Source organism: Pan troglodytes, chromosome 2, assembly GCF_028858775.2.
Source record: "Pan troglodytes isolate AG18354 chromosome 2, NHGRI_mPanTro3-v2.0_pri, whole genome shotgun sequence".
Taxonomy (NCBI): Eukaryota; Metazoa; Chordata; class Mammalia; order Primates; family Hominidae; genus Pan; species Pan troglodytes.
The window spans coordinates 35599601-35619416 of NC_086015.1; the positions used below are offsets into that span (position 1 = coordinate 35599601).

The 19816-nt window shown below is 35.4% G+C and overlaps 1 protein-coding gene across 2 annotated transcripts in view; it reads left to right on the plus strand.

The window, feature by feature from the left end:
- Nucleotides 1-19816, plus strand: part of STT3B (STT3 oligosaccharyltransferase complex catalytic subunit B) — a 106349-nt gene that overhangs the window by 55370 nt on the left and 31163 nt on the right. The window contains exons 4-5 of one of the 2 annotated variants that reach the window (XM_001166939.7): nucleotides 10107-10172; nucleotides 13667-13766. In XM_001166939.7, the coding sequence (XP_001166939.1) occupies nucleotides 10107-10172; nucleotides 13667-13766 (166 nt within the window). The remainder of the gene's footprint in view (nucleotides 1-10106; nucleotides 10173-13666; nucleotides 13767-19816) is intronic. The other variant, XM_024355355.3, reaches the window with a different exon arrangement.

A 19816-nucleotide genomic window follows, 5' to 3' on the forward strand; every position in this document is an offset into this window, starting at 1 on the left:
CTGTTTTGGGACTCTTCTGTTTATCTGTGTCTGTCTATATAACAATACCTTATGTTGTTTTCATTAGTTTCTAGAAACTCTTGAAATCAGGTAGCGTGAGTAATCTAATGTTATTTCTCTTTTTCAGAATTAATTTGGCTTTTCTTAGCTGTTTGCATCATGTAAATTTTAGAATCACATTATTAACTTCTTTAACGGAAAAGCCTTCTGGGATGTTGATTGGAAGTGCATTGAATGTTTAGGTCAGTTTGGAATAGAATTGTTATCTTAATATGTAGTCTTCTGATCTGTGAATATGGTATTTCTTTCCATTTATTTAGATCTTCTTCATTTTTGCTTTAATCAGGTTAGTGACTTGATCTATTTTAAGCACCAAAAGCTGTAATTTTTCCTCTGAGTACTTTAGCTGTACCCCATAAATTTTTTTATTGAAAAATAATTTGCATATTATAAAATGTATCCTCTTAGGGAATGGAATTCAGTGGCTTTTAGTATATTAACCAAGTTGTACCATTACCACTATCCAGTTACAGAACATTTTAACACTCCAAAAAGAAAGCCCCGCCCATGATCAGTGACTTTCCATTTTCACATCCCCCCAGCCCTTAGCAACCGGTATTGCTTTCTGCCTTTCTGATTTGCCTATTCTGGAATTCCATATAAAAGGAATTATATAATATGTTGCCTTTTGTATCTTTTTTTTAATTTTCAAATTAGATGGGTTCTCATTATATTGCTCAGGCTGGTCTTAAACTCCTGACTCCTCTTAAACTCTTAAACTCCTTAAACTCAAGCTACCCTCCCACCTCAGCCTCCCAAAGTGTGAGCGACCTTACCTGTTTTACATCTGGCTTCTTTCACTTACAATAGTATTTTCAAGATTTGTCTATGTTGAAGTATTTATAAATACTTTATTTTTTTATTGCTGAATAATATTCCAGTGTATGGTTATCACATTGTATTTCTCCATTTTTTCAGTTGATTAAACATTTGGGTTCTTTCTAATTTCTGTCTATGATGAATAACGCTTCTGTGAACATCTGTGTGCATTTTTATTACATTTTAAACATTTATAAACATCTGTGTACAAATTACTATAAGAATTGCACAGAGTTTTTATGCTCTATTTTAATTTTCTAGCTCAGATATTTTCTAATTTCCCATGTGACTGACAGTGTCACCAAGGATGCTGAGCTTCTATCCTACTCCAAATCTTTTTCATGACTACTTGGTAGGGCTTATGAAAAGAGCTTGTGAATGTAAATTCCTCTTATGTCTGGTTTCCTTAGCTGTTTTAACACTTGCTTATTTGCCTTGTGACTTTAGCTCTCTGATAAGTCTAAGAAAACTTACTATTTTGTAGATCATCTAGAATTTTTCCCTTATTGTTGAGGTGAAAATAACATTCTCTTGCAGCTTTCCACATCCCAAGCACAAGTGGAATTCAGTGCATCTCCTAATACTGTGAACCAAAACACAAGATGGCCCATGTTTGTAGGCCTAGAACAATACTACTTTCCAATAGAACTTTCGACTCTGTTTAATAAGATAGTCACTGGCCGCATGTATATGGACTTTTTTTTTGTGCAGGTACTAGGTGCTTCACTATTGAGTTTTACCCTTAAAATATTTGTCTCAAATATTTATTTCTTTTAAATCAATTAGGAAATGTTAACTTATTCTAGAAACAGAGGACCTCATAATTTGTGAGAATTATGTAAAGTTAATTCCCTAAGCCTAATCCATTAAAAAAATCCTTTTACAAAAATGTCTCTTTAGTCATCTGGATGCACTAAATTTCTGCTAGATTTGCTCAGTATAGAGGAAGAAAGCCATTTGTAAATTCTATTGGAATACAGTTTTCATGCCATGTTTGGGCTACCACTAGATTTTTGCCTTTTATTCCAATGTAGATTTTTCCAGTGTTGTTTTCTAGAAAGTGTTGCACTTTACATTCATGTCTGTGATTCATTTTGAGTTATTTTCATGAAAAGTATAAGATCTGTGTCTAGATTGATTTTTTTTTTGTATGTGGTTGTCCAGCTGTTACAGCATTATTTGTTAAAAAAAATTATTCTTTTTCTATGTTATTGCCTTTTGTCAAAGGTCAGTTTATATTTATGGGGTTCTATTTTTGTGCTCTGTTCTGTTCTGCTGATCTGTTTGTTCTTTTCCCACACTGTCTTGATTACTGTAGTTGTATGATAAGTCTTGAAGTCAGGTGTAGTATCAGTCTTGTTTCAATATCATGTTAGCTAGTCTCAGTCTTTTGCCTTTCCATATAAACATTCAAATTGATTTGTTGATGTCCACAAAGTCACTTGCTGAGATAAGGTTTGTTATCTTAACAACATTGTCTTCCTATCATAAACATGGAATATCTCTCTGTTTATTTACATCTTTGATTTCTTTCATCACAGTTTGGCAGTTTCCCATATAGGGATTCCACACATATTCTGTTGGTTTTATACTTAAGTAATTCATTTTGTGTGTGTGCTAATATGTACTGGGTGCTAAATGGTATTATGTTTTTAATTTTAAATTTCAGTTCATTACTGGTATATAGGAACAAGTTTAACTTTCATGTATTAACCTTGTATCCTCCAGTGTTGTCTGTAATCATTTATTGATTCCAGTAATTTTCTTTCGGATTCTTTGGGGTCTTTTACATGGACAATCATGTCATGCACGAAAAAAAGTCAGCTTCATTTCTTCCTTCTCAGTCTGTGTACTTCTTTTCTTGTCTTATTGCATTTGCTAGGACTTCCATTACAATGCAAATAGGAGTGATGAGAGAGGACAGCTGTATCTTGTCCTGATCTCAGGGGGAAAACATGATTATGAATTTATTTCTGGATTCTGTTCTGTTCCATTGATCTAGATGTCTGTGCCTACCTCATAAACATAGATCTAGTTGTCTGTACTGACCCAATTACTATAACTTCATTGTACATTTTAAAATTGGGAAGTATTGTAGATTTTTATGTATTGATCATATATTCTGTGACCTTGCTAAACTTGCATGTTAAAATTTACTTTTTAGATTCCTTAGGATTTTCTACATATAAGATCATGTTATCTTCAGAGACAGAGGGTCTTTGCTACTTTTTTCCCGAACTGTATACCTTTAATTTTCTTTCCTTGTGTGGTTGTACTGACTGGAAACTCTAACATCACATTGGACAGGGTAGTTTTTCCTGCCCTATTTCCTGAAATAATTCTCGTAGGATTGGTATTACTTCTTCTTTAACTGTTTGTTTGGCAGTATTTACCATTGAAGCCATGTGGACCAGGGAAGATTTTTAATATGAATTCAGCTTTTTAATGACATCGTATTATTCAGATTTTCTATTTTTTCATGAGTAATTTGGTAATATGTATCTTTTTTAAAGTTTTTTTATTTTATCTAAATGACCTAATTTGTAGGCAGAAATTGTTCATAATATTTCTTTATAAGTCTTTGGATTTCTGTACAATCTGTAGTGATGTCACCTTCCTTATTCCTGGTACTGATAATTTGTATCTTCTCTCCTTTCTTCATTAGTCTAGATAAAGCTTATCCAACTTTGGGTTTCACTGATTTTTTTTCCTTTATATTTTCAATTGCATTGATTTCTTCGTCTTCATTATTTCCTTCTAATTCGCACTTGGTTTACTCTTTTCTAGCTTCTTAAAGTTGAAGCTTAAGTTATTTTCTCCATTTCTACTTTTCTAGTATAACTATTTATACTAGAATATACTGTATTTAGTTCTTTAGCTGTAGTCTCTGTGTTTTAATATGTGGTGTTTTCATTGTCATGTGGTTGAATATTCTTCGAATTCATAGTTTCTTTGACTCATGGGTTTTTTCTAAGCATGGTGTTTAATTTCCAAATATTTGGGGTTTTCTTAGCATACTTTTTTTTGTTGATTTCTAATTCTGTTGTTGAAGACCATACTTTGTATAATTTGTCTTTTTAAGTATATGGAGACTTGTTTTATGGTCTAGCACAGAAGTCTGTGAAGTATGGCCCATATGTAGGTTACCTGCTTTAGTAAATAAAATTTTACTGGAACACAGCCCTGGCCATTCATAAACATATACTGTCTTTGGCTTCTTTTACAGCAGAATGACAGAGTTGCATAGTTTTGACAGATCTGGCTCCTAAGTGTAAATATTTACTATCTTGACTGTTCAAAACAAGATTGCTGGATCCTGGTCAAGCATGCTCTCCATCCTGGACAGTGATCCACATATGCTTGAAAAGAACATGTATTCTGCTGTTTGGAGGTTGCATATTGTAAATTAATGGTCAGGTCAAGTTGGTTGATATTGTCCAAATCTTCTATATGCTCATCGTTTTTCTTTTCAAGTTCTATCTTCAACAATATGGTTGGAGATTTCAATAACTGCCTCTCAGAAACTGTTTCTTCTTTTAGTTCTGTTAGTTCCTGCTTTATGTATTTTAAGGATTTGTTTTAGGTCCCTGTATACTTAAAATTTTTACATTTTCCTGGTATATTGACCCTTTTATTATAGTGAAGTAGTTCTCTTTATCTCTAGGAATGTTGTCTTAAAATCTGCTTTGTTTGATTGATTTCATATGATTCCTGTTTCCCTGGCTTATCTTTTTCTGTCCTTAAAATCAAACTATTTGTATCTCTGGATTTTAAAAGTTTCATTGACTGCGTATGGTTGGATCTTGCTTTTTTATCCAGACTGACCATCTCTGCCTTTTTATTGGAGTTTTAAGTATTGTTTGATTTGCACCTGCCATTTACTGTCCTCTTTTGTGTTGAAATGCATTTTTAAGTATACCATTTTAATTCCCCTGATTGTTTAGCCTGTTATTGCTATTTATTTATAGCGCTTGATGCAGAGAACGAATTATGCATCTTAATATTACAATCTACTTCTACTTAACATAATTCTGGTAAAATATAGCAGCTTTGCTCCAACACAGCCTTATTTTTTCTCTCCTCTCCTCTGTGCTGTTATTGTCGTATGTATTATATCTATGTATGTTATCTACCTAACAATACAGATTATATTTATATTCATATAACTTACACTTATTAAATTAAGAAAACAATCAAGAGAGTCTTCTATATACTCCATATTTACCATTTCCAGTATTCTTTATTCTGTCCCATGATCTGAGTTTCCATTTTTTATAATTTCCTTTTAGCCTGAAGGACTTTCTTTAATATTTTTTCTAGAGCAAATCTGCTGTAATGGAATTCTTCAATTTTGCCTTCATTTTCCCCCCAATTTTTTTAAACTATGGTAAAATTGACATAACACAAAATTTATGTTTTAATCATTAAGTATATACTTTATTGGCATTAAGTACATTGATTATGCAACCACCATCACCACCATCCGTCTCCAGAGCTCTTTATTTTGCAAAACTGAAACTATACCCATTAAACAATATCTCCCCTTTCCACCTTCCCCTCAGCCCCTGGCACCACCATTCAAATCTTTGTCTCTATGATTTTGACTAAATACTTCACATAGGTGGAATCATATAGTAGTTGTCTTTTTGTGACTGGCTTCTTTCACTTAGCATAATGTCTTCAAGGTTTATCCATGTTGTAGCATGTCAGGATTTTCTTCCTTTTTAAGGTGGAATAATATTCCATTGTATGTACATGCCATATTTTGCTTATTGATTCATCTGCAGCTGGACACTTTTATGGTTTAGCTACTTTGAAAGTGGTTATACAAATCTCTCTCCAAGACCTTGCTTTCAATTATTGTGAGTATATACCTTGAAGTGGAATTGTTGGGTCATATGTCAATTCTATTTTTAAATTTTGGGGAAATGCCAAACTGTTTTCCACAACAGCAGTATCATTTTACATTCCCACCAACACTGCACAAAGGTTTAAGTTTTTCCCTGTCCTTGCCAACACGTTATTTTCTGGTTCTTTTGATAGTAGTCATCCTAATGGGTGTGAGGTGGCATCTTGGAGTTTTATTTGTAGTTCCCTAATGAGTACTAATGTTGAGCATATTTTCATGTGCTTATTGCCCATTTGTAAAGGCCTACACCTTCTCCAGGATATTCACGGTGACTTTCTAATTTCCCGTCATATATTTCTTTGTATATGTGGTTGATTTTGAATGTCATAGTCTTTAGTATTTGGTTTCCAAAGTGGGGAAAAGCAGAAAAATGGAGGGGAAAAAAGTGCCAGCCCTTTAAATCCCCTGTCAGTCACTTCAGCCAGAGGAGGAGGGACTTGCAACATTGGGGCCAAAGTGCAAAGGTGATCACTTCTGTCTGCTCTTCTATGACAAAAAGCAGCAATCAGTGATCAGAGTGCAGAACCTCAATACTTGGAGGACAAGCTTCCTCACATCAGATTGATTCTGCCCGTGCAATTATTGTCTAGGTGGGGAGCTGATTTCTGTTGCTTCTTCTTTCAGTATCTTCCCAGAATCCTCACCTGCCTTCCTTTTTGAAGGATAGTTATGTAAGAATATATTAGGTTGGTGCAAAAGTAATTGCGGTTATTCCCATTACTTTTAATGATACTTTGCTCTTTCATTTAACACTTGATAATTTTCTCTTTCATTTAACGCTGTGAGTATGTCATTCCACTGCCTTCTGTCAAAATTTTTTTTTCTGATGCAAAGTCAATCATATCGTTACTTCCTTGTGGGTTTTTTTTTTCTTTCTCTTTTCAACTTTTCCTCTTTGTCTTTATCTGCCAGTACTTTGACTACAGTTTGTCTAGGTGTAGTTCTCTGTATTTATTATATTTGGTGGCTTCTTGGGTTTCATGGATCTGTAAATTAGTGCTTACCTTAGAATTTGGGAAGTTGTAATTGTTTCTTTAAATGTTTTTATCTGTCTGTCTTTGTAGCCTCTCCTTTTTTGAACTTTGTTTTTCTCTGTTCTTTGGGTTGGATACTTCCTGTTGACCTATCTTCATGCTCACTGATTCTTCTGCCATCTCAAATTTGCCGTTAAGCCTACTTAGTGAATTTTTTATTCCATTTATTATGCTTTTCAGCTCTAAAATTTCTAGTTCATTCTTATTTCTCACATGTATAGGAGAATATATATATTCTGTTTCTTTATGGAAATTTTGTGTTATATCATTATATTTTTCTTTAATTTTCTTAATATAGTATTCTTTAATTCCTTGAACATATAACAGCTGTTTTAGAGTCTTTGTCCTCTAACTCCAACATCTGGGCCCACTGAGAAGTAGTTTTTATCAACCATGTCCCCTTCCCCAGCCTATACCTGTCCAAATTTGGGTCACACTTTCTTGTTTCTTTGCATGTCTTGTAGTTTTGGATTGAAGCTTACCCTTGTTATTTTTAAAAATAGCTTATCCGAACATGCGATTTTCTTATTTCAAAGCCTCTGCTACTGGACTCCTTAATATGTGTAAATGAAGACCAAATGGTGAGCATGACTTATTGTCTGGGAAAAAACTCAATCCATATTTTTTCTCTGCTTTCACACCAAAACAATAATCATCAATACAGAAGACTTATGTGACCTCAAAATATTTGGCGATTTCTCCCCACTGCCAAGCAGTTAATTCTGCTGTGGACACCAGCTGGTGTCCTCCCTATCATTTCTGACACTGTCTGTCTGGAGATAGCATGAGATCCCACAGGTTGAGGGCCTGTCCCCAAGACACTGTCCCAGCTTATGCCCCCAGACACCAGTTGAAAGTCTGGGCCTCTAGAACTTCTGATAGCCCAGCTTAAATTAGGGATTCCCATCACCCCCTCAAGGTTTTTTTTTTTTTTTGGATAGAGTCTCGCTCTGTCCACAGGCTGGAATGCAGTGGCGTGACCTCAGGTCACTGCAACCTCCACCTCCCGGGTTCAAGTGATTCTCCTGCCTCAGCCTCCTGAGTAGCTGGGATTATAGTCGTGCGCCACCACGCTCAGCTAATTTTTGTATTTTTAGTAGAGACGGGGTTTCATCATGTTGTCCAGGATGGTCTCGACCTCGTGATCCACCTGACTCGGCCTCCCAAAGTGCTGGAATTACAGGCATGAGCCACTGGGCCCAGCCCCCCTTCACAGGTTTGATTAATGTGCTAGATCGGCTAACAGAACTCAAGGAAACACTTAGTTCAATTCGTTGGCTTATTATGAAAGATACCCTAAATTATACAGATAAACAGCCAGATGAAGAGATACGTAGGACAAGATCTGGAAGAGTCCCAAGTGCAGGAGCTTCTGTTGCCATGGAGTTGGGGTGCACCACCATCCTGGTACATGGATGAGTTCTTGATCACCTTCCTGTCAGCCTCCTTGTATTCAACTGTCCAGAAGTTCACCAGACCCTGTCCTTGGGCCTTTTATGAGACTTTATTGGTTGTCCATGATTGAAGCATGGACAACCTTGTCAAAATGTGACTGAACAAAAAGAGTGTGACCTAAACCTAGCAAAGTCTATCTGTTCAGATTCTTCTTGGCCTCTCTGTGCAGCATTCCTTCCTCCAGGTATGGGGCAGAACCCTCTCTGAAATGAGGGTCTTATGACCCAAAATCAAATTAGAGCCCTGCCAAGTGGAGAAGTGAAAAGTGAGTAGGAGAAGTTCAGAGAGAGAGATTCTGTAACAAGGGGAGTTAAGAGCCACGAACTGTGGATGAAAGTCCATATATCATAATACCATACTTACAAAGTCCTAACTTTTCTCCTAAAGTCTTTTCGGTTCCTTCTGAGTAGCTCAGCTGTTTTCTGTTTTGGCAAGTGTTGTTGTTTTCCCCTTTTCGTTATTGATCCCTCTCTCTTTGTTTATAATTCTTCAGTGCCTGCTTTGACATTTTGACCATTCTTTTACATAGATTTTGTTACTCTCATTTCTGTTTTCATAGCAGTTAGTTTCTGATACCTACCTCTATTATAGCACTTTGTATATAGTACCTTTCATCAATCCTAAAATGTATACTTTCTCCCCAGATTTTGACATCTCTGAAGTTAGGATGTATGTTATGAGTGATGGTCATAGTTTCTATGAAATATGGTATATTGGTTACTTGCTTTTCAGTTTACTTCCTCCTCTAGATTGTGAGCTTTTTGTGAGCTTAAAAATTTTAAATTCCACACCTATACTTCTTCCACCTGTGCCTGCTACTGAATCCACTGTGGGTGATTGATTGGATGCCTTGCATCTTTCCTGCCTCATTGCCCTCAAAGTTCTGCCCAAAACCACCACCTCAGTAAAGCTTCTGGTAATTTTATCCCAGCCAGAACTGCTTTCCTGCCTTTGGCATTCAGGCTCTATAAGGACCTTTTGGTACTCAGTGTTTATACTCACCGTAGAGTCTCTTTTATATTGTGTTTGACTCAAGTTCTTGCCTTTGTATCTTATCTCCCCAGTACAGGACTGAGTTATAGTTTGTGTCCAACATAGCCTAGCAAAGTTTTCTGTGTATTAGTAAATACTGAAAAATATGTTTCATTTACTTTTCTCTTTCAGCCAATTGGATTGAAGTCTGGGGAAGTTTCAAGATATGAACTGTATTTAGTGGTAGTAAAATATACCTTGGTTTTATTGTAATAGATTATAGCAGTCTGGGTTCAGTTAGGAGAGAGAAAGAAGTATTAATTATGATAAAAGAGTAACTAAAATAGAAGGAAACTCTATATGGTATCCTGAGGCTGAGGGAGAGTACCCAGGAAAGGGCAAACTTGGAAGATTTTCACACCTCATTGCGTAGGGTGTGGTTCAGCCCATTGAACTGGTTTGGCACTGCTGAACAAGCAAAAGACCTCTCTGGAGTGTAGACGCCTAAGGAGAACGGGTAGGAGGTGGCCATGGTGACCTGTGGCATGGTGTGTGGATATCAGTGAGGGCAACAGACTTTGCAGAAAATGAGAAAAATGTAATTTGTTATTTAAAAGATGATTCTTTTTACTGAAAACTACATAACAGAGAATGAGAGCTATTCTTAAAATGTCTCAGTGTGCTGCTCAGTGTTATAAATGCATATATGAAGTATGTCTGCATATCTGAATAACCACAGTATTTTTTAAAATAACCTTGACTTTTTGTAGCCTGTGGTTACCAAACATTTAACTTTTAAAAATTCCGCAAGACCATTTGTAAACATTTTTATTATATCAGTTGCTTTTATTTTTTAGGTAAAATCTGTAAAAACTGGGTCAGTTTTTTGGACAATGTGCTGCTGCTTATCCTATTTCTATATGGTAAGATTTCATATTTGAGACTACATGAAGTCTAGTAGGTCTCTGGAGGTTAAAACAGTTCTTTTCTCCTGAAGTCTATAGGATTTTTATTTTGTTTAATGTAATCTTTCATTACTACCATCCTCTTTCCTTCTCCTACTCACAGGTCCTGTATACACCTGCTTTGGTGGAGAGGGCTAATATTTAACCCCTCAAATATTTGCAGCAAGTGAAACAAAATGTTTTCAAGTGTACCACTTCAAAATACTTAAATGTTTTATTAAGAATTTTTTTTTAATTTTTTAAGATTATATTCATTATTTATTTATTTATTTTGAGACAGAGTTTTGTCCTGTTGCCCAGGTTGGAGTGCAGTGGCACGATCTCAGCTCACTGCAGCTTCTGCCTCCTGGGTTCAAGCAATTCTCCTGCCTCAGCCTTCTGAGTAGCTGGGATTGCAGGCGCCCGCCACCATGCCTGGCTAATTTTTGTATTTTTAGTAGAGACGGGGTTTCACCATGTTGGCCAGGCTGGTCTTGAACACCTGACCTCATGATCTGCTGGCCTCGGCCTCCCAAAGTGCTGGGATTACAGGCATGAGCCACCATGCCTGGCCTGTCATTTCTTTTTTCAGAGATAGTGTCTTTCTCTGTTAGCCAGTCTGGAGTGCAGTGGTGCAATCATAGCTCACTATAACCTTGAATTCCTGGGCTTAAGTGATTCTCCCACTTCAGCTTCCCGAGCAGCCAGGACTACAAGCATGTGCCACCACGCCTGGCTAATTTTAAAAAATATTTTGTAGAGACAGATCCTCACTCTGTTGCCCAGACTGGTCTTAAGCTCCTGGCCTCAAGCAATCCTCCTACGTTAGCCTCCCAAAGCACTGGGATTATAGGCAAGAGCTGCCGTGCCTGTTTTTTAACTTTTTAATGACTTAAATTTAAATATTATTTTTCTATTCTTCCTAGCTTTATTCATTTTATTTCATTATTTTTTTTTTTTTTTTTTTGAGACCGAGTCTGGCTCTGTTGCCTAGGCTGGAGTGCAGTGGTACGATCTCGGCTCACTGCAACCTCGGCCTCCTGGGTTCAAGCTATTCTCGCGCCTCAGCCTCCCAAGTGGCTGAGATTACAGATGTGTGCCACTATGCCCGGCTAATTTTTGTATTTTTAGTAGAGACAGGGTTTTACCATGTTGATCAGACTGGTCTCAAACTCCTGACCTCAAGTGATCTGCCTGTCTGAGCCTCCCAAAGTGCTGGGATTACAGGTGTGAGCCATGGCACCTGGCCCCTAGCTTTATTTTTTAAATAGCTCTGACAAGTAAAATATTTTCCAAGTTAGATTGCATACTCAAAAAGAACAGGAAATTTTGCCTGTCATATATCAAGCATGGAACCATGTTTAGATGAAATAAGTTTTTACTTAACACTCAATTTTAAATATGGTATTAAAAATTAGTTTTTCGTATTGGAGTTGACTAGATAACTGCTTAATGTTAAAATCTGAGTTTTTAAACGTCATTATCTAAACAGTTTAGTGAAGTGAACTTAGAACAGAGAAATAAGAGTACTTGGAAGTTTTGGTGAAAAAGATAACCCAAGTAAAGAGTTAACTAAAAAGAGAGACGGATTGAGAAAAAGTTGTAGAAAGACTGTTCTTCTGGCCCATTTGCTTTCATTTCACTCCTTAAAGTAAATGAAGGAAAACTCTTAAAATGAATTTATGTGGGTCCGAGAAGAAATAAATCCCTGTAGTTAAAGATCATGCATAAGATCAGCAAGTACTTTTCAGAACATCAGATTCACTTTCAGATTGGTTTCAGCTTTTCTTTGTTCTTAAGTGAAGAGAGTAGATAAGGTAGCATATTGATATTATGCTCAATTTTCAACCTTAATGTAGTAGATACCTAGAGTCATTACCGAAATAATGGTCATATCCTCTAGGTTAATCTGTAAATTTACTTACTTTTTTTTTTTTTTTGAGATGGAGTTTCGCTCTTGTTGCCCAGGCTGGAGTGCAATGGCATGATCTCAGCTCGCTGCAGTCTCTGCCTCCTGGGTTCAAGCGATTCTCCTGCCTCAGCCTCCCGAGTAGCTGGGATTACAGGCATGTGCCACCATGCCTGGCTGATTTTTGTATTTTTAGTAGAGACAGGATTTCTCCATGTGGTCAGACTGGTCTCGAACTCCTGATCTCAGGTGATCCGCCTGCCTCGGCCTCCCAAAGTGCTGGGATTACAGGCGTGAGCCAATGTGCCCGGCCACCTACATATTTTTTTAAACAGGTTTCTTAGATTGGGGTTCAGTATTAACTTTTTATTCTTCTTTCTCTTTTTTTCTACACCATAGCCTGTATAGTAGTCTTGTTCTGAAAATTAATGACAATTTAAGCTAATCTTTTTTTTCTTTTTAAACAAATGTCATGGAATATGTGCATCCAAGTTATCCGAGTTAAAGTGGTTAGAGCCTGGGGCACATTCTGGGTAGTTGTACTTAGCAATATCAAACTTGTTCTCTTTCAAATTTAGACTTAAATTTTTAAAGTAATCAGAAGTCTTTCAGATAGGACTGGCGCTCCATTAGAATAACATTGTTTTTTGTGAAAAATGGCATGTGACCAAGGCAGAAAACTGATGTATGTATTGAAAATTGATGGCAGTTCTCCACAAGGGGTTCTGAAATATTTTAGGTAAGAGAAGCATTATTGGAATAGATATGCTAGCATATAGTCTGCTAACATGACTGTTGATACAAATGAGCCTTTCAAGCTCTGATTATTAGAGGACATCTAAGAACTTTGATATTGACAGGAGCTTATTACCTATTATTTAGTGTACCAAAAAATTAATTAATTCTATTGGTTGAGAATGGAGATTCTCTTTAGAATATTCATTAATGTAGACCAAGAACATCCTCAGTTATTCTGGCTAAATAGTGTATATTGTATAAGCCAAAGATTAAAATGGGATCTTGCCTTGTAATCCATTTTTAAGAAAAAAATTCATGCCCAACTAGCACTTTTAGTTTTGAGAATCTCAAAGCATATTCATGTCATCTGAATTTTTTTTAGTTGTCAATGAGTCCTTTCATTGCTCTTACTCTCAGTGACCTTTCTTACAACAAATTTGTCATAAAAAGTGGGTGAGGTAAAACCCGTTTTTTTTATTTTCAAAATTTATGATCTATATCCTAAAACTCCATGTCTCTATGACAGTCTGTTTACTGACAATTCACAAATTATAATACTCTCAGCTTTTCTATTAAATCTAATTTAATTTGAACATTTCTCCAGTGTGTTTGGAAAAGCATATTGGATTTGTGGGATCGTGTTATTTTAATGATCAATAAAAATGAGGAATATGTTCTTCATAGGTTAGTAAGTTCTTATTTAAGCATTTCTCAAAATTGCTAAAATCTTAATGTTTATATTTGCTCATTGTATGTTTAGATTCCTAAATATACTTATTTTAAAAAGTAAAAATATATATTTAACTTAGCACTTCTTTTCCTGTAGGTCTCTGCTTGGGGTGGTTATGTATTTATCATCAATCTTATTCCACTGCATGTATTTGTGTTGTTACTGATGCAGAGATACAGCAAAAGAGTCTACATAGGTAAGTAATTTGATTTTTGACATCTGTCAACTAAGAGATGTTTTGTATTCATTTTATTGAAGAGATATTTCTATTTGGTCAATATTATGCATGAAAAGGTAAAAATAATTTTGTGTTCATTTTGCTGTTTATATTGATAAGAAGGTCAGGCATTTTTAGATAAGTGCTTTGTCATCAACTTTTCCTTGACAAGTTTTTTTTTCGTTTTTGTAGAAATTAGTCTGGGTTTAATATTTGTCTAGACTTTTTCCTCCTCTTAATTTTGGGGAATGGGAATTTTTATCATGAAAATCATTCACATTTTTTATATCGAATTCAACTTACTGTAAGAGATTGACATCCTCAAAGTAAGCAGCTTAATAAGCTTTCAAAAGCTCTTTTTTGGATAATGTACTAATAGATTGAGTCTCTGTTGTCTCTAGAAAAATGTTCATTTTTCTCTACAGGTTTTAAAACAATATTTTCACTGTGATGCTTAGCGGTAGATGATGTTTCACCTTAGATCTCATTTTCCATGATAGAGTTAGAACTTTTATGGGTTGAAGGAACTAGAGAGCAATTGTGAACTGAAACCAGTGTCTTAGTAAAATAATACAATTCTATTATAATAATGTTTTTGGAAAACAATAACACAAAGATAAATCTTAATTAAGTTCATTTTCAAAAGCATAGTAGCTTGGCAATTTCTCAGAAGTTAACCATAGATTCGTCATATGACCAAGCAGTTCCACTCCTAGGTATTTACCCAAGAGAACCGAAAACATATATTCATACAAAAGCTTCTATGTGAATGTTTATAGCAGCATTTATTGTGCATAATGGCCAAAAATGAAGGCAACCCAAATGTCTATCAGCTTTATGAAACCGTAAAATATGGTATATTCATACAATGGTGTATTATTAAGCCATGAAAAGGAATAAAATACTGATATATGCTACAACATGAACCTTGAAAACTTTATGCCATTATGTAAAAAAGCCAGACATAAAAGGCCACATAGTATATGATTCTGTTAGTGTGAAATGTCCAGAATAGGCAAATCCATAGAAACAGAAAGTAGAGTTTGTGGGAAATGTCCAGAATGGGTAAATCCATAGCAACAGAAAGTAGATTAGTGGTTGCCTGGGGATTTAGGAGGAGGAGAATAGTGGAGAGGAGAGGAGAGGTGTGACTGTTAAATGGATATGGGGTCTCTTTCAAGGATGAGGAAATATTTTAGAATTATATAGTAGTGATGGTCACACAACCTTGTGAATACACCAAAAACCATTACATGATAGGTTATTAAAAGATAAATTTTATAGTATATTAATTGTATCTCAACAAAATAAAAAAGCATAGTATATTACATTTATAGCCATTTCAGCATACTTTTTCATTTGATACTGTGAGGGTAGGTACTATTCTCATTTTACAGGTGAGGAAACAAGAGGAGACATAATAATTTGCTAAAGATCATGTAGCTAATAACGGGGCCGAGGCTTGAACTCAGATTTTGGCTTTAAAGCCTGTAATGAGCCAGCTGTAGTAGCTCACACCTCTTATCCCAGCTACTCGAGAGGCTGAGGCTGGAGTTCCACTTGAGTCCAGGAGTTCAAGACTGCAGTGTGCTATGATCGTGCCACTGCATTCCAGCCTGGGTGACAGAAGGAGACCTGTCTCTGATTGCATGAATGACTGAATGAATGGCCCATGATGCTAAAAACCACCAAATCTGTGTGCCTCTCGTTTAAACAAATAATCGTACTGTTGAAATACATAAACCTATGTATTTCTCTACCCCAAAAACACTATAAACAGTAGTTGGGATCCAGAAAGGAGAATAATAAATAATAGATTAAACTTTTTTTTTTTTTTAAAGTTAAATGGTTACAGTGAAGGAACTAAGAGGGTGTTTTGTTGTTGCTGTTGTTGTTGTTTTGTGTAAGTTTAAAAATTGGGGATCTTGGAAATTTAATGGTCAGAGGAATACAAGAGAGAGAAGATTGAGAAATACACTTTATGAAATGCCATGATTCAGGAAGAAGAGCCAAAGGAGATGTCAGAAGTAGTCAAATAAGTATATTGTTAAAATGGTCAGATGGAAGTATATTCTACATAAAAGTTTAAAATTCAAACAGTGTCCAGCTCCCCTTTAACCTTAGCACCAAGATTTCAAAGGATTAGAATTTGAGAAAGGCCTTTGTATTTGGTAGCTGGGATTTTTTTTTTTTTTTTTTTTTTTGGTCACTCTAGAAAAATGTGAAATTCATATTACTTTGGTTGATTCTTGAGAGTATTTTGAGAAGAAAGAAAAATAAAATGGGTTAGGGATGTATGTGTGTATAAAGCTAATGTTCATAATGTTCAAATTCTCCACTCTACCCAACTTGTTTCTTTTACTTATAATTATCCAGGAGTATTTTGATGATTTCTAGTCTGCTTTCATAGGGTTTACTTCTAAATGGATGGAAAGTAGTATGATAGAGCAAGTGTTGCTCTTCCTTCATCCAGAGTGTGTCAGGATTTAAGTTCAATTTCTCTTAACTTAATGGTCCTAAAAACTATGGAAGCATTGTAAAGTATTTGTATATAAAGTTCTTTGATTTTGGCACGTAACATCCTTTGTCTTTTGTTCTCTCTCCCCTTGAGCAGAAATGTTTAGGTAAAAAAAAAAAAAAGGATTGATAAATGTCAGACTCATATTAACTAAAAGTTTAGTTGTGTTGTTCTAAGTGTTGAATTAAATGACTTGAATTATTTTAAATAATTATGAAAAAGTTGTGTCCTCTTTGAGTAGATTTTTTCATGTGTCCTTAAAATCAATTGTAGCACAACCACAGAAAACTGTCAAAGTTTATTCACATGTGGAAAAGGAGGCACATGGGAGGTAATGTGGATGTATAGTGGTAGAAGAGTGGCATGGGAATTGAGCAAGGGAGGTGTAAGAAAAGCTGAGATGGGAGGCCGTCTCTACTTGAAATTTTGGGAGGAAAAATTTAATTTTCTGTTAAGAGATATTTTTGACTTGGTGAATTTCACTATATTGGGAAGTAAATGTTTAAAAATTATGTTATGCATAGGATTCTACTGTTTTAAAAGGAACACCCAAACCTTATGTTGCATTTGTAGAAAGAATGGCTTGCAGGAAATCACAGTAAAACTGATGGGATGTGAAGTGATTTAAGCTTTCTAATTTGATTAAAGCTTATCATACTTTGTGTTCATGTCATAAGGAAATTATTAAAGATATGAAGTCAAATTTAGGGATATTTACTGTGGTATAACTTGTAATTGTGAAAATATGGAACTAACTTAAATGACCAATAGGGGAATGATCTTTTAATTGCAGTGTTGCCATATGGAATATTATGCAGCCTTTAAATTTAATCTTTTTGAGTATTTGATGACACAGGAAAATGTTAATTAAAAGCAGACAGTAAGGATTACCAGTGATTTTTTTTCATACTTATTTCTGCTTTCCAGATTTTCTGCTTTCCAAATACATAAAATGAGTATGTGTTAAGTTTATAATGAATAAGACTTGGTTTTTAGTTTATAGAAATAGGAATTGTACCTCAAGGGCTGCATTAACTAGATTAGGTTAGTAATTTAAGCACAGAAAAGAAATCAATTTCTAATATTGAATGCTTTTGAAATGTCACTAGAACAGCTTGTTTATGGCATTGTCTATGTTTTCTGCAGTGAGTTGAGTAAGGAGAGTAACAGTTGTTTTTCATATTATATCTAAAATGTATTTTTTTGGATGATATTTGCTGGGAACCGTCATTAAAGTTTTATGAACATACTACCTACTTTAGTTCTGTACAGATTATTACGGGCATTATATATTTTGTGAATAAAGAAAAGATAATCCAATTATTGAGTACATTAAAAGTAAAGCCAAATTAGTAGGAGTCACATTTATACTTGGCAGCTGTAAACAGAACACAGCTAATGCTAGTTTAACTTAGAAAAAACAAACTTAAAAAGATTGCATGTAAAAAATCCAGCATTAAAAAAAGAAAAATTCCCGGATACAAGGGCTGGAAGCTCTGGAGTTTATTTTGTCTAATTCTACCATACTACTGAGGAAATTAAAGCAAATTTCACTCACCATACATTTATTAAGTGTTGAAAAAATAAATACTGTTTTGTGCTAGCCATTATGATACAAAGATGAATAAAAACCTTCCTGTAAGGAGTGTATATTATACAGTGTAATCAATTTAATAGCATATGATCAAAATGGAAATAGGGAAAAATTTGTGAAAATCAGTTTGGACTTTAACCATGTTCTTTTAAAAGTTTTGGAGATAAGTCTTGATCTTGAGAAGAGAGAATAGTACAGAAGCAGACTTAGAATTTGTGGTAATGTAACCATAAATAAAAGGTGCCATGACATTGAGGGTAAGAGTACATACTCCAGAGCCAATCTACCAGGGTTCAATTCTTGCTCCCTTACTACTGTGTAACTTTGGACAAATTAATGTCCTTTGATGTCCTTAGGCCTTAATGTCCTCATGGGTCAAATAAAGATAATAATAGTTACCTTACAGATTGTTAAGGATTAATGAGTTACAGGTTAATATATGAAAGGTGCTTAATAATAGATGAACACAAAAAAATACTATTTAAGTGTTTGCTTTTGTTGTTGATGTTAAAGTTATGAAGGAATAGCCAGATAGACAAAAGAGTTCAAGAGGCTAAGAGAGGTGATTACTGTATTAAGACTGAAAGGATAAAACCCCAGTGTGAATCTAAGGAGTGTTCCTTCTTTTTTTTTTTTAAGTGAAAATAAACTTTCACTCAGCTATTTTTGGTTGTGAGAAACATAATGGAGAAATAACACTTGTGTGTTATAAAGTACAAAATAGCAATTAAAATATAACCTGTAATAGGTGTTTTTTTTATAATTTTAAAATTTGATAATAAATGTTGATATGGTTTGGCTGTGTCCCCACCCAAATTTCATCTTGAATTGTAGCTCCCATAATTCCCATGTGTTGTGGGAGGAACCCAGTGGGAGATAATTGAATCATGGGGGTGGTTTATCTCATACTGTTCTCATGGTGGTGAGTAAGTCTCACAAGATCTGATGGTTTTATAAGGGGAAATCCTTTTCTCTTGGTTTTCATTTCTCTCTTGCCTGCTGCCATGTAAGATGTGCCTTTCACCTTCTGCCAAGATTGTGAGGCCTCCCAGCCACGTGGAACTGTGAATCCATTAAACCTCTTTTTCTTTATAAATTACCCAGTTTCAGGTATGTCTTTATCAGCAGCATGAGAACAGACTAATACAGTAAATTGGTACTGGTAGAGTGGAAGGCTGCTGAAAAGATACCCGAAAATGTGGAAGCACCTTTGGAACTGGGTAACAGACAGATAGATATTGGAACAGTTAAAGGGCTCAGGAGAAGGCAGGAAAATGTGGGAAAGTTTGGAACTTCCTAGAGACTTGTTGAGTGGCTTTGACCAAAATGCTCATAATGATATGGACAATGAAATCTAGGCTGAGATGGTCTCAAATGGAGATGAGGAACTTTTTGGGAAATGGAGTAAAGGTGACTCTTGGTATGTTTTAACAAAGAGATGGGTGGCATTTTGCCCCTGCCCTAGAGATTTGTGGAACTTTGAAATCGAGGTAGATGATTTAGGCTATCTGGTGGAAGAAATTTTTAAGCAGCAAAGCATTCAAAAGGTGACTTGGGTACTGTTAAAAAGCATTCCGTTTTTAAAAGGGAAACAGAGCATAGAAGTTTGGGAAGTTTGCAGCCTGACAATGCAATAGAAAAGCAAAACCCATTCTCTGAGGAGAAATTGAAGCAGGCTGCAGACATATGTGTAAGTAACAAAGAGCCAACTGTTAATGCCAAGACAGTGGAGGAAATGTCTCCAGGGCATGTCAGAGACCTTTGCGGCAGCCCCTCCCATCATAGGTCCAGAGGCCTAAAGGAAAACATGGTTTCATGGGCCAGGCCCAGGACCCTCCCTGCTGAGTTTTGCCTAGGGACTTGGTGCCCTGTGTCCCACCTGCTCTAGCCATGGCTAAAAGGGGTTAAGGTACAGTT